The sequence below is a fragment of the Rhea pennata genome, chromosome 19, assembly GCF_028389875.1.
Source record: "Rhea pennata isolate bPtePen1 chromosome 19, bPtePen1.pri, whole genome shotgun sequence".
Taxonomy (NCBI): Eukaryota; Metazoa; Chordata; class Aves; order Rheiformes; family Rheidae; genus Rhea; species Rhea pennata.
In genome coordinates, this window is record NC_084681.1 from 12,026,167 (window position 1) to 12,038,231 (window position 12,065).

General features: G+C 69.1%; 1 protein-coding gene across 1 annotated transcript; it reads left to right on the forward strand.

The window, feature by feature from the left end:
- Window positions 1-886: 886 nt before the first annotated feature.
- USP43 (ubiquitin specific peptidase 43) lies at window positions 887-11,422 on the forward strand (the record flags this gene model as incomplete). The annotated part of the gene is made up of 15 exons (XM_062592121.1): window positions 887-1,117; window positions 2,441-2,581; window positions 4,001-4,107; window positions 4,540-4,632; window positions 4,874-5,009; window positions 5,088-5,223; window positions 5,771-5,930; window positions 6,552-6,663; window positions 8,156-8,259; window positions 8,500-8,577; window positions 8,721-8,850; window positions 8,958-9,309; window positions 9,467-9,625; window positions 10,811-10,951; window positions 11,022-11,422. Coding segments are annotated over 15 exons (2,481 nt in total), but the record flags the coding sequence as incomplete, so codon positions are not given.
- Between the last annotated feature and the right edge of the window lie 643 nt (window positions 11,423-12,065).

Consider the following 12,065-nt stretch of genomic DNA (forward strand, 5'->3'; position numbering starts at 1 on the left):
TCCCCGCAGTGAGGGCTCGGCTCCTCCGAATGAGGCCCAAAGCCAGCTCCCGCGCCAGGGGTGACGCTGACCCGGAGGCGGCTGAATCCCCCAGGCCCTGGGCAACCCAGGTGGGGGCAACCTGGGTTTCGTGGCGCTTTCGTGCGAAGCCCTGTTAGGCGGGGGGCTGCCCCAAAGCCCTGACGTGACGGGGGCCGAGCCGAGCATCGCCCCGGCGGCGCCGCCGCCACCGTCCGCGGGCGGCGCCGCAGCACCCCGGGGAGAGGCGCTGGGACGCGGCGGCGGGGCCGCGAGCGGCGGCTGGCAGCGCAGCCGGGCTCGGCGCCGCGCTCCCTCCTCCTCCGCCTCCGCCTCCTCCTCCTCCTCGTCGCTTTCCCTTTGCCTTCTCCCAAACGCAGCCCGGCCCGGGGGAGGAGCCGGCAGCCGCGCACACAAAACCGCCCGCCCGGCCGCTGCAGCCCCCGCACCGGCACCGGCACCGGCGGCGGCGGCGGCGCCCAGCGCGCCCGCCCGGGGCCATGAGCGCCGCGGCGGCGGGGCGGCAGCGGGGCGCGGGGCCGCGCCGGGCATGAGCGCGGCGGCGGCGGCGGGCGGCCCCGGGGGGCGGCGGCGGGCGGGGGGCTCCCGGCGGCGCCGCGCGCTGCGCTCGCTGGGCCGCCTGGCGGGGCGGCTGCTCCGCACCTGGGCGCGCCTGGCCGCGGGGCGCCGCGCCCGCCGCCCCGCCGAGGACGACGAGGGCGGCTTCGGGCGCGCCGAGCCGCCCGCGGCGCCGCGCAGCCCGCGCCCGGCTCCGGCCCCGGCCCCGGCCCCGGCCCCGGCGGCAGCGGGGCGGCGGCGGCGGGGCGCGGCGGAGCCCCCCGGGGCCGGGGCCGGGGCCGGGACCGGGGCCGGGGCCGGGCGGCCGCCGGGCGCGCAGGGGCTGCGCAACCACGGCAACACGTGCTTCATGAACGCCGTGGTGCAGTGCCTGAGCAACACGGCGCCGCTCGCCGAGCTCCTGGCGCTCGGCCGCTACCGCGCCCGCGGCGCCCGCGCCGAGGTCACCCACCGCCTCGCCGCCCTCGTCCGCGCCCTCTGGACCCTCGACTACACGCCGCAGCTCTCCGCCGAGTTCAAGGTACGGCCCCGGCTGGCCGCGCCGTCGCCTGCGCTCTGCGCCCTGCCCCCGCAGGGAGGGCGACGCCAACGCCGACGCCGACGGACCCCCATCCCGCCGGGATGCCCGGGCGGCCGCCTCGACGGTGCCCTCGGCCGGGACTGCGCCCTGCGATGAAGCCGTGGAGCAGTGCGCCCCGCGCAGTGCCGGAGCTCGCGCGTGGCGTGGCGTGGCGTGGCGTGGCGGCCCACGTGCCCCAGCGAGCTCGGCGACGGGCGCCGCTCGCAGCGCCACGTCCCCCTCTCTCTCGCTGCCTCTGTCTCCCCGCAGGGTGATGTTGGGCCGCGCACCGCTTTGCCTCCCTCCCTCTGCCGCGCCGAGCGGTGCGGGGGGCTGCGCAGGGCAGTCGCCGGGGAGCAGGCGGCGATTCCCGCCGGAGCAGGCTCCTCATCTCCTTTCCTTTCCTTGCAGCCGTGCACGGAGCCCGTGTAAGAGGGGGCGCAGTGTTTCTGTGCTGTACCTTCTCCTCCCAGACCTGCGCTTAGGCACGGAGCGTGGAAAGAAAAGAGGAGGGCAAAAAAAAAAAAAAAAAACAAAAAAACTTCTAGCCTTTGAATTTCCTCCCTCCGGGTGGTTATCTGCATGTTGCATGAATTTCCAGCTCCATTATTTATTTATTTATTTATTTTATCTGCCTTTAAAGTAAGATCTTTTGCAGCCCCGTGAGAGCAGGGCGGATTTACGGGATGCTGCAAAGCCCCGCGGGCTGTCGAGCCGAGTCCGTGGCGTGTTTTACGTGCGGGCGCTCGCCGGCGCGGCGGGCCCTCCCGGGCGTGGGGCACCCCTAACGCTGGCGGCAGGCAGGGAAGGAGTGTCAGGGTCTGATATGGGGATTGTGGGGGATTTTGGGCTCCGCTCGGGATATTTCCCCTTGGAGGCATCGTGCGTGTGCTGCGGCCGAAGGCGGTGAAGCCAAGGGGTTTGCAGTGTGCTGCTGCGACCCATCACTCTGGCAGGTCCAGGCTTTCCCCATCAGCTGATAAAAAAATAAATAAATAAATAAATATTGCACGGATGATTAGGATTTTTTTCCAGTGCTGGCAAAGCAGAGGTTTGCAGCTGAGCTGAGGAAGCAGCTCTTTGCTTTTCCTCCGCGAGAGTGAGGTGACTGCGGGCTGCCAGGCTGATGGACCTCGCAGACCCCAAGCTTGGCCCGGTCGGAGCGCTGGGCTCTCCTGGGCTCGCCGGGCTTTTTGCAAAGAGCAGCTTTGCCCCGCCGTGGCGCAGGGCGGGCGTTAACGAGCCGGCCTTCGTTAGCGGCGCCGCCGGGACCTTGCCTTGCAGAGCATCGTGTCGCAGCACAGCTCGCAGTTCCGGGGCAACGCGCAGCACGACGCCCTCGAGTTCCTGCTCTGGCTGCTCGGCCGCCTGCACGAGGACCTGGGCTCCTCCTCGCCCGCGCCCAAGCCCCGCCGCCAGGACGAGGTGGGTGGCCCGCGGCGGCCCCGGCTCGCCCTCGCCGCGCGGAGCCCGAAGCCGCTGGGGCCGGCCTCGCCGGCGCTGCTTTGCCCCGGGACGGGTTGGGGGGGGGGGCGCTCCGAAACGCCGGCCCTGGCGGGAGCTCGGCGCCCGGGCGGCCGGCTCCGCAGCCCGGCCCGCGGCTCGCTTTGGGCCGCGTTCCCGCGCCGCAGGCCCTCGCGCCGCGTCAGGTCCCTGCTGCTCGCTCGGCGACTCTGGAGGACGCGAGATTTACCCGCGGGTGGGGGCTGCTTCACGGCGAGGAGTATTTTTAAGGCGAGGAGTAATTTGCTCCAGGGTCTGGAAGGAGCCGGCGGAGCGCGCGGCCGCCCTGCCGGCGATAGAGCGCCGAAACGGCCCCCGAGAGGAGGGTTTTGCGCGGGTGCCGAAGCCCGCGCTCGGAAGGGCGCGGTAGCGGGGCCCGGCTTGCTCGTGATCGGGCCCGTGCCGAGGGCGGGGAGCGGGGTCCCGGGTGCGCCCGCGGCGCGGGGCTCGTCCGCAGGCCAGCGGGAAGGGAGGCGGCGGGCGCGCGGGAAGGCCGGCCGGGCGAGGAGCGCCGGGTTGCCAGCTCCCGAGCGAGCGTCCTCCCCTCCGGCGAGCTCCGCTTCTGCTCCCGGGGCGCCGTTGGGTGGCTGCAGCAACTGCAGGGAGCAACCTCAGCCTCGTCGGCATTGCGCTTGCAGGGCGATTCCTTCCCAGCTGTCTAGAGCGACCTTTTTATTATTATTATTTTCTTTTTTGTATCGTTACTCCCTTAGCTCCACCAATGCCCTTTTCAGGGGCTGCTTGCCAGCCGTGTTCAAAAGGCTCATTAGCTTTCCAGGGCACTGAACCCGTGTCACCGGGCAGATGGCAGTGACTCGATTCAGCAAGCGTTGGTCGTGGAGGTTGTTTTTTTTCTTTTTCTTTTTTTTTTCCCCCCTCTCCCCTTCCCCCCAGCTGGTGGCCCCTCGGGGGCTCGTCGCGTTTTCCTTCCCGACCCCGGCTCCGCCGGCGCGGCTCGTGCCCTCCCTCGCCGCTCACCCGCTTCCCACCCTCCGCTTGAGGGGACTTTTTTTATCCTCTCAAAAGTCCTGCCGCCTCGGGCGCGATTCGGCTGCGCCGGCGCCGCGGGAGTGAATCAGTCCGGTTTTAGACGGTGCCGAGTCGGGCGAGGAGCCCGTGTCGGAGCAGAGCGGGGGTGCGGGGGGAGCCCGCGCCCGGGAGGGGCTGTGCCGGGCTCCCGGAGCGAGCGGCTGAGGTCTGGTCTGGTCCGGTGGGGGGGGGGGGGGGGGCGTTCGCAGCGCCGGTTCCTCGAGGCGCCGCGGGAAGCCGGGCGCGGGGCGGCCGGGACGCCGGAGCGCCCGCCCGCCGCCTCGGCTCACGGCGCTCGCCTGCTCCCCGCAGCCCGGCGCGGACGAGGGCGGCGCTGGCGTCGGCGTCGCCCCCCCGCCGGCCGCCCGGCCTCCCCGCGCGCAGAGCTTCGTGCAGAGCCACTTCCAGGCGCAGTACAGGTGAGCGGGCAGGGTCGCTCCGGAGGGGGGGTTTGCTGCCTGCCCGGGTCCTCCCCCCCCCCAAAGAAAAAGCCCCCAAACCACCCCCAGCGGCCCCGGGAGGGGGAGGTAGGCCGAGCTGCCCCATGCGTGGCCGGATCCGGGGACTGGCTCCTCCGAGTAGCCTGGAAACGGCGTCACGGCGCAGGCGCCGCCGGAGCCGCCTCCGTCCCGGGGAAGCAAAGGGGAGAGGTGCTCCTGCTCCGCGGCGGCCGTCCTGGACGCCCAGGGCCTTCTGCCTTAGTTGGCTGCGAAACTGGCCCTCGGGCTGGTGGTGCCGAGGGTGCCCAGCGGCGCCGAGCTGCAGAGAAATGGTGGCGGCAGGCGCCATCGATGGGTTTCAGAGTGAACAGCCTGTCGGGGCGGGCAGCTGGCTCAGCTCTCGTCTCGCAGGTCCTCGCTGACGTGCCCGCACTGCCGCAGGCAGAGCAACACCTTCGACCCGTTCCTGTGCGTCTCGCTGCCGATCCCCCTGCGCCAGACGAGGTGAGCCGCGGCGCTGGAGAGCCGCCGCGGGGCCGGAGAGCCGCCGCGGCCCTGGCCGCTCCGCCGCTCCGAGCTCGCTCCGCGCCTCCTCCTCCGCAGCCGTCGGCCCGGAGAAGGACGTCGGGGGCGAAGGCGTTAGCCGCCGGGGCTGCTCCGGTGGAGCCGGGGAGCCGGCCGGGCGCTGGTGCCGCCGCCGCCGCCGCCTGGCTCACGCGTCCTGCCCGCGCCGTGTCTTCTGCAGGCCTTTGAACGTCACCTTGGTCTTCCAGCGCAAGAGCCAGCGGTTCCTGCGGGTGGGCCTGGCCGTGCCCCTCTTCGGCACGGTGGCCGAGCTGCGGGAGATGGTGGCGCAGGAAGGCAAGATCCCCCCGGAGCAGGTGGGAGCGCCGGAGCGGCGGGGGAAGGCCGGGGCGGGCCGAGCGGCGGGCGCTGACGGCGCCGCGCGGCGCCCGCAGGTGATCCTGGCGGAGGTGTCCGCCGCGGGCTTCCGGCGCTCCCTCCGCGACGAGGAGGACGTGGGCGCCGTCGGCGAGGCCGGCAGCCTCTACGCCTTCGAGCCCCCGCCGCCCGGCGGCCGCGGCAGCCCCTTCCGCCGCGCAGGTACCGCCCCGGCGCCCGGCCGCGAGGTGCGCGGCGCTGTGATTGGTGGGAGGTGAACGCTTGGCTGCGATTGGCTGGGGGCAGGTGTGCTGCACTGTGATCGGTGGGAGACGAACACTTGCTTGACTGTGATTGGCTGGGGGCAGGTGTGCTACACTGTGATTGGTGGAGATGAATAACTGCTTTGCAATTGGTCAGAAGCAAGTGTGCAGCCCTGTGATTTGTAGAAGGCTGGTAGTGTCTCCGCTGTGATTGGTGGGAGGTGGGTGTGCTGCCCTGTGATTGGTGGGAGGCTCACAGTGTCTGTGCTGTGATTGGCTGGAGCCAGCTGTGCTTTCCCGTGACCGGCAGGAGGCCATGACTCTCCCTGGTCCGGCTGGCCGGGGCGGCCGCGCTCCACCGGGGGCGGCCGGAGGTGGGGGCGGGGGGCGCGGGGGCCGGCGGGGGAGCCCCCGGCCCCAGCCGCCGCGCCTCCCGCGGGGCCCGGCGCGGCGGGGCGCTCCCGGCCGGCCCCGCTCCCGGCCCCGTGCCTTTGCAGGGTGCCCGCCGAGCCTGCCGTCCTCGCCGCCCGCGGCCGAGCCGGAGGGGCAGCGCCCGCCGCCGGCCGCCCTCTCCTCCGAGCGCCCGCTGCGCGGCGCCGCCGGCCGCGTCCTGCTGCTCCTCTGCAACATGGTGGGCGCCGGCCGGCAGGCCGCCAGGTACGCGCGCCCGCTTGCGCCCGCGCTGGCGTCGCCGCGCCGCTCCCACCCCGCCGGCAGCGGCGCTGCCGCCCCGGGCGCCGGGGCACGGCCGGCGGCTCGCTAGTGCTGGACACGCGCTTGCGAACGGCGCCGCGCGAGCCCGGGCCCCGCTCGGCATCCTCCTCCCAGGCTGATCTGCGTGGCCGAGGCTGCCGCGGGAGGGGTGGGGGATGCCGCGAGCGTCCCTGTGCGCGGCTGTGGTGAGACCCCCGCCCTCGCCCCCTCCCTGGGCTGGTTGGGCTGCCGGGCGCCTCTGGAAAGGCCAGGGCGAGCGGCGAGCCGTGGGCGCTGCAACGAGCCGACGGCCCCGGCGCGTGGGGGCGGCGCTGGGGGCCACGGGGAGATGCCAAGCGTGCCGCTGTGGGCGCTTTGAAGCCGGCGGGGCGCTTCGGCGTGTCTGCTGCCCGCGCTGGCCTGGTCGCGCTCTGCTCCCGCATCAGGTCATGGCTGCGCCGGGTCCCTGCCTTCTGGCGCCCAACGTGTGGCCTGGCGGGGAATTCGTGTTTCTTCGCTTCCTGATGCCGTGGGGATGCCCCGTGGGCTTCCCTCCCTCACCAAGGTGTTGCTGTTCGTGCCCAGGTTCGGGCCCCCACTGGTGATGCGAGAGGACCGAGGCATCTCCTGGGAGCAGCTCCAGCAGTGCATACTGGCCAAAATGCGTTACCTGATGAGGAGCGAGGTCCAGCCACAGGTTAGCGCTGCTTCGGGCCCCGGGCTGAGGGGCCCCAGTGGGAAGGAGGTGGCCCTCGTCTGTCCCATCTCAGCCCCCATGTTGAACCAGGTGTTCTCAATCTGGGGATGGGGCTATTGGGTGGCTGTAGTGGAGCTGTGAGGTGGCTGTGACATAGTCATGGGGTGGCCACAGGGTCACCATGGGTGGCCATGGTGGAGCTGTAGATGGCCATGGTGGTGCCATGAGTGGTCGTGGAGCTGTGGGGTGGCTGTGGTGAAGCTATAGATGGCTATAGTATTGCCGCAGGTGGGTGTGGTGGAGCTGTGGGGTGACTGTAGTGGAGCCGTAGATGGAACCATGAGTGGTTGTGGTTGAGCTGTGGGGTGGCTGTGATACAGTTATATGACCACCATGGGTTGGCCATGGTTTAGACATGGGCAGCTGTGGTAGAGCCAGGAATGACTGTGGTGGTGACAATGGTCTTGCTATGGGTAGCTGTGGTTTAGCTGTGAGTGGCTGAGATGTCACCATGGGTGGCTGCAGTGTCACCATGCATGGCTGTGGTGGACCCATGGGTGACCACAGTGTTGCTGTGGGTGGCCATGGTGGAAGCTGGCTCATACAGGTTTTCATGGTGCCTCCCTGGGCTGATAACTGCCCCCAGCCTCACAGCAAAGCCATTCCCATCTGAGTGCCCCTGCTCAGCTCCCAGCTGCCACCGTCTGTGGGGCATTGTGGGTCCCCAAGCAGCCTGACTGCCTTGAAGTGCTAGAATGAAGCCCCAACGCAGCCAGGGGACACCACCAAACTGGAGCCCAGCACAGCCCTGGCCATCCCCGTCCCCTGCTGGGCATCCCCACCATGCCAAATGGCCCATGGCGCTCTTGGCCCCAAGGCAAGGTGGCCTTGGCGAACGTGTTTGCCGACGGTCACGGTTTGGGTGTGGGTGCTGCTGGGCGGGAGCAAGGCTGCCAGCGGGAAATCCGATGTAGCAGCACCACCGGCTCCGTTTCCTCTCCAGCACCTGCAGGCTGGTGGCTGCGAGCACGCGAGGCTTTCACGTGCCTTTGCAACGCGACACAACTACTGGTTTCCACCTGGGTCTTGTTCACGGTGGAGAAGGGGGAAGCGCGACATGAAGGGCAATGTCACGTCTTGCTATTTGTGGAGACGGAGACAAAAATCTCCGAGGTGGCTGCGGCTTGATTATAAACTTTTGATCTACTTTTTAAAGCGTTGCAATGACCTGCAGGGATAAAGGGTGAATTTTAAATGTAATATTAATTTTTGTGCATGTTAATCTCCTTTCATATTTGTTCTGAGTGGATAGCATTTTAATTAAATTACAGCTTATTAAATCATAATCGGAAGCCACTTGGGACGCAAAATTAAATTCCTGTACAAAATGAAGACAGATTCTTGCATCTAAATCCAGAATTGCGAGTGGATGCTTCACTGCGTCCATTTTCCCCTGCGAACTGTGCTGGGAACGAAGCTGTTTCTCTTGCAGAGCGCCGGAGCCCTGTTCCGCATCCGCGTGGCTGGTGGCTCCGTGGCCTGCAGCTACCTCTCCCCGCAGGACGCCCGGCCCCTCTGCCACCCGGCCGTGGACAGGTAAGGGAAGGTTGGTGCCGTTGCCAATCGGGTGCCTGGGCTGCTCTTGGCTGAGTTGCCCCCGCCTCTGGGAGCTGCCAGCATCGCGCCCATCATTGTGTCATCGTGCCCAACCGCCTCGCGGTAGCCTGGCGGGGGTGTCTGGCCGGCGGGTCTTTGGCGCCGCCCGCTCTGCGTTTCGGGCGGGTGGTGGGCAGGCCGGGCCGGGTCCGGCACTGATGTGCGCCGTCGGCCCCGCAGGGCGCTGCAGCTCGGCGGCCCCGGCGGCCCTCCCCACGTGAAGCTGACGGTGGAGTGGGACACGAGCACCAAAGAGCGGTGAGTCCCCGGCGCTCTGCGGCACGGAGGACGGGGCAAGGGGGCCCGCTGGTGCTCGAGGCACCCACCCGTGCCCGGGGCACCCTTCCTGAGCGCCCTCCGCATTGTGTGTCCCCCCCCCCCCGCCCCATTGCACCCCGCAGCCTCTTTGGCAGCATCCAGGAGGAGGTGGTGCAGGATGCGGAGAGCGTGAAGCTGCAGCAGCAGGCGCACCAGCAGCAGCACAGCTGCACGCTGGACGAGTGCTTCCAGCTCTACACCAAGGAGGAGCAGGTACGGGGGCGCTGGCCAGCGCCGGCAGGAGGGATGTGCTGGGGCCGTGCCGGCGGGCAGCGGACGGGCAGGCGCGGAGCCGCCTTCATGGCGCGTGGTCTCCCCAGCTGGCCCCGGACGACGCGTGGCGCTGCCCCCACTGCAAAGTGCTCCAGCAGGGCACGGTGAAGCTGAGCCTCTGGACGTTGCCTGATATCCTCATCATCCACCTCAAGCGCTTCCGCCAGGTGGCTGAGCGCCGGCACAAGCTCACCACGCTGGTGCGGTTCCCGCTGCGGGGGCTCGACATGGCCCCCCACGTGGCTCAGAGGGGCCAGGCACCTGGCAAGCAAGTGCTGGGCCACTGGGAGCCCTGGAGGGCCCCGCTGTACCTGCCCGAGAGCTGCCAGCTCGACTACCTCTACGACCTGTACGCCGTCTGCAACCACCACGGCAGCATGCAGGGCGGGCACTATACGGGTGAGCGCCCAGTCGCAGCCACGTGGGGCATTGCAAGGGGGTGCCGTGGGGCGGGACGGCGCTGCAGACGGGCTGCAGTGCACCCAAGGGACACAGGCCTGAGGTGGCCCGAGGGGTTCGTGCTGGCGGCGTCTGCCCTCACCTGCGCTGCCCCCAGCCTATTGCTGCAACTCCCTGGACGGGCAGTGGTACAGCTACGACGACAGCACGGTGGAGGGCGTGCAGGAGGACGAGGTGAGCACCCGCAGCGCCTACATCCTCTTCTACCAGCGCCGGAACGCCATCCCCGCCTGGTCGGCCAGCAGCTCTGTGAGAGGTGAGCAGGGCCCGCTGCACCGCCACACCGGCCTCTCACACCCGCCCTGCCGCCGGTTTGGCACCCTGCGGCTGTCCGAGCCCTGGGCACACACACCAGCATGCGCAGAGCACAGCCGAGTGTGCGTGCGTGCAGGCATTTGCGCATGCATCATGCCCAGGATCATGCATGCACACACACAGCGCAGCCAAATACACAGTCGTGCGTGCACGAGCCCCTACAGTGCAGTGTCGGCACACAAACACGGCGTCACAGCACAGGTGAGCGCACGCGTGTGCGTATATGTGCGTGCACAGTATAGCATATGCGTGCTGATACACGCAGTCACACATAGTGCAGCTGAATGCACGCCCACGCATGCATGCCCATGCACACTCATGCAGACGATGGTGCATGCACACACATGCACAGTCACAGAGCACAGCTGGCTGTGCAGACTTATGTGCACACAGTCATGCAAACAGCACATGCCTGTACATGCATATATATGCACAAACAGTATGGCTGGCACATGCATGAAGCACAACCGAAGGCTGTGCACGCGTGTACTTGCACACGTGTATATGCACAGTAGAGCAGAAATGCAGCACAGCTGAGTGCACACAAATACTCATGCATGTATGTGGGTGCACGCAGTCATGCGGCACAGCTGGGTATCTGTGGCGTGGCAGAAACATGCGTGCGTATGCCATGCTTGCACACGCGTGCGTGCAAAGCATGGCAGCCTCACCCCCCACGCCACTCCTGGGCCCAAAGCTGGTGCACTCAGGCATGCCCCCCCAACACACACGTGTATGCACACACACGGTCATGCATGCACATACACATGTGTGCATGCACAGGTGCACTCACCCATGTGCATGCACACATGCACACGTGCGTGTGGGTATGGACACATGCAATCATGCCTGCACACACATGCAAGTGCAAGGACAAACACTCGTGCTTGCATGCGTGTGGGTATGCGCACATGCAATCATGCATGCACACACGCGCAAGTGCATGCATGCAAACACTCGTGCTTGCATGTGTGCACACACGCAGCCCGACGCGGCTCCCGCAGCGCCGCAGCAGCACTCGCAGCCCCGTACCTCTGGCCCCTTGCAGCGCCTGCCCGGGGCGCCGCGGGGCTCCAGCTGGCGCTCGGCCGCCCCGCGCCCCAGCACGGCCTCTTGCCGCCCGCAGGCTCCACCAGCTCGTCCCTGTCCGATCACTGGGTGTCGCGGCTGGGCGGCGGCGGCCCACGGCCGAGCGCGGCGGCGCGGGGCTCGGCCGCCCTCCCCTCGCTGCCCGGCGCCCCCAACTCGCCCGCCTTCCTGGAGAGAGGTGAGTGGCGGGGGGTGCGGGGGGCGGCGGCGGTGCGGCGGGTGCCCACCTCCCCGTGCCTCTCTTGCAGGAGGCTTCGAGGCCGGGGCCGAGCCGTGCCGTGCCACCGGTGTCACGCCACCGCGCCACTCCGTTGCCCCCCGGGAGCGGGCGCCCGGCCTCTCCGGCGAGCTGGTGGCCTACCTGGAGTCGGGGCGCCGGCCCCGCTTCACCCAGGCCTCCATCGTGCCCCTCATGGCGGGCGCCCCAGCGGCGGGGGGCAGCCCCCCGGCGCGGGCCGGGCTGCTGCCGGGCCGGGAGCGCCCCGCGGGCCGCACGCTGCCGGCAGGCGCTGGCCTCCGGCGCTCGGCCTCACTGGGTCCCAGCGGCGAGGGGCTGCTGCCCGCCCGGCGGCCCCCCGGCGGCCCCCGGCCCCGCTACCACAGCGCCTCGCTGGGCCGCAGGGGAGCCGTGCCCGAATCCAGCTTCTGAGGCACCGCCATGGCCCCTGGACGCTGCTGTGATGGCCCCTGCATGCCACCATGACTGCTGGGCACCGTGATGGCCCCTGAACGCCGTTGTGATGGCCCCTGGATGTTGCCATCCTGCTGGACACCACCATGATGGTTCCTGGATACCACCACGGTGGCTGCTGGGCACCACCGTGGACCTTGGATGCTGCCATGGTGGCTCCTGGATGCCTCTATGGCTGCTGAGCACCACCATGACCCTTGGACATGGCTGTGTTGGCCCCTGTATGCCACCATGGTCCCTGGAGGTCGCTATGATGGCTCCTGGACACCACCATGGCTGCTGGGCACCACCATGGCCCCTGGATACTACCATGATGGCCACTGGGCACTGCCATGATGGCTGCTGGGCATGACAATGGTCACTGGCCACCGCCATGGTCCCTGGATGCCATGGTGACCACTGGGCACCACAGTGGCCCCCTAGGTACCATGATGGCTGCTGGCCACCACCGTGGCCCTTGGGCACCATGATGACTGCTGGGTGCTGCTATGGCCCCTGGGTGCCACCAAGGCCCCAGGGACTGCCATGACCACTGGACACCAGGATGGCCCCTGGGTGACACCACGGCCGCTGGGCCACGCGGACACGTAGACCGGTGCTC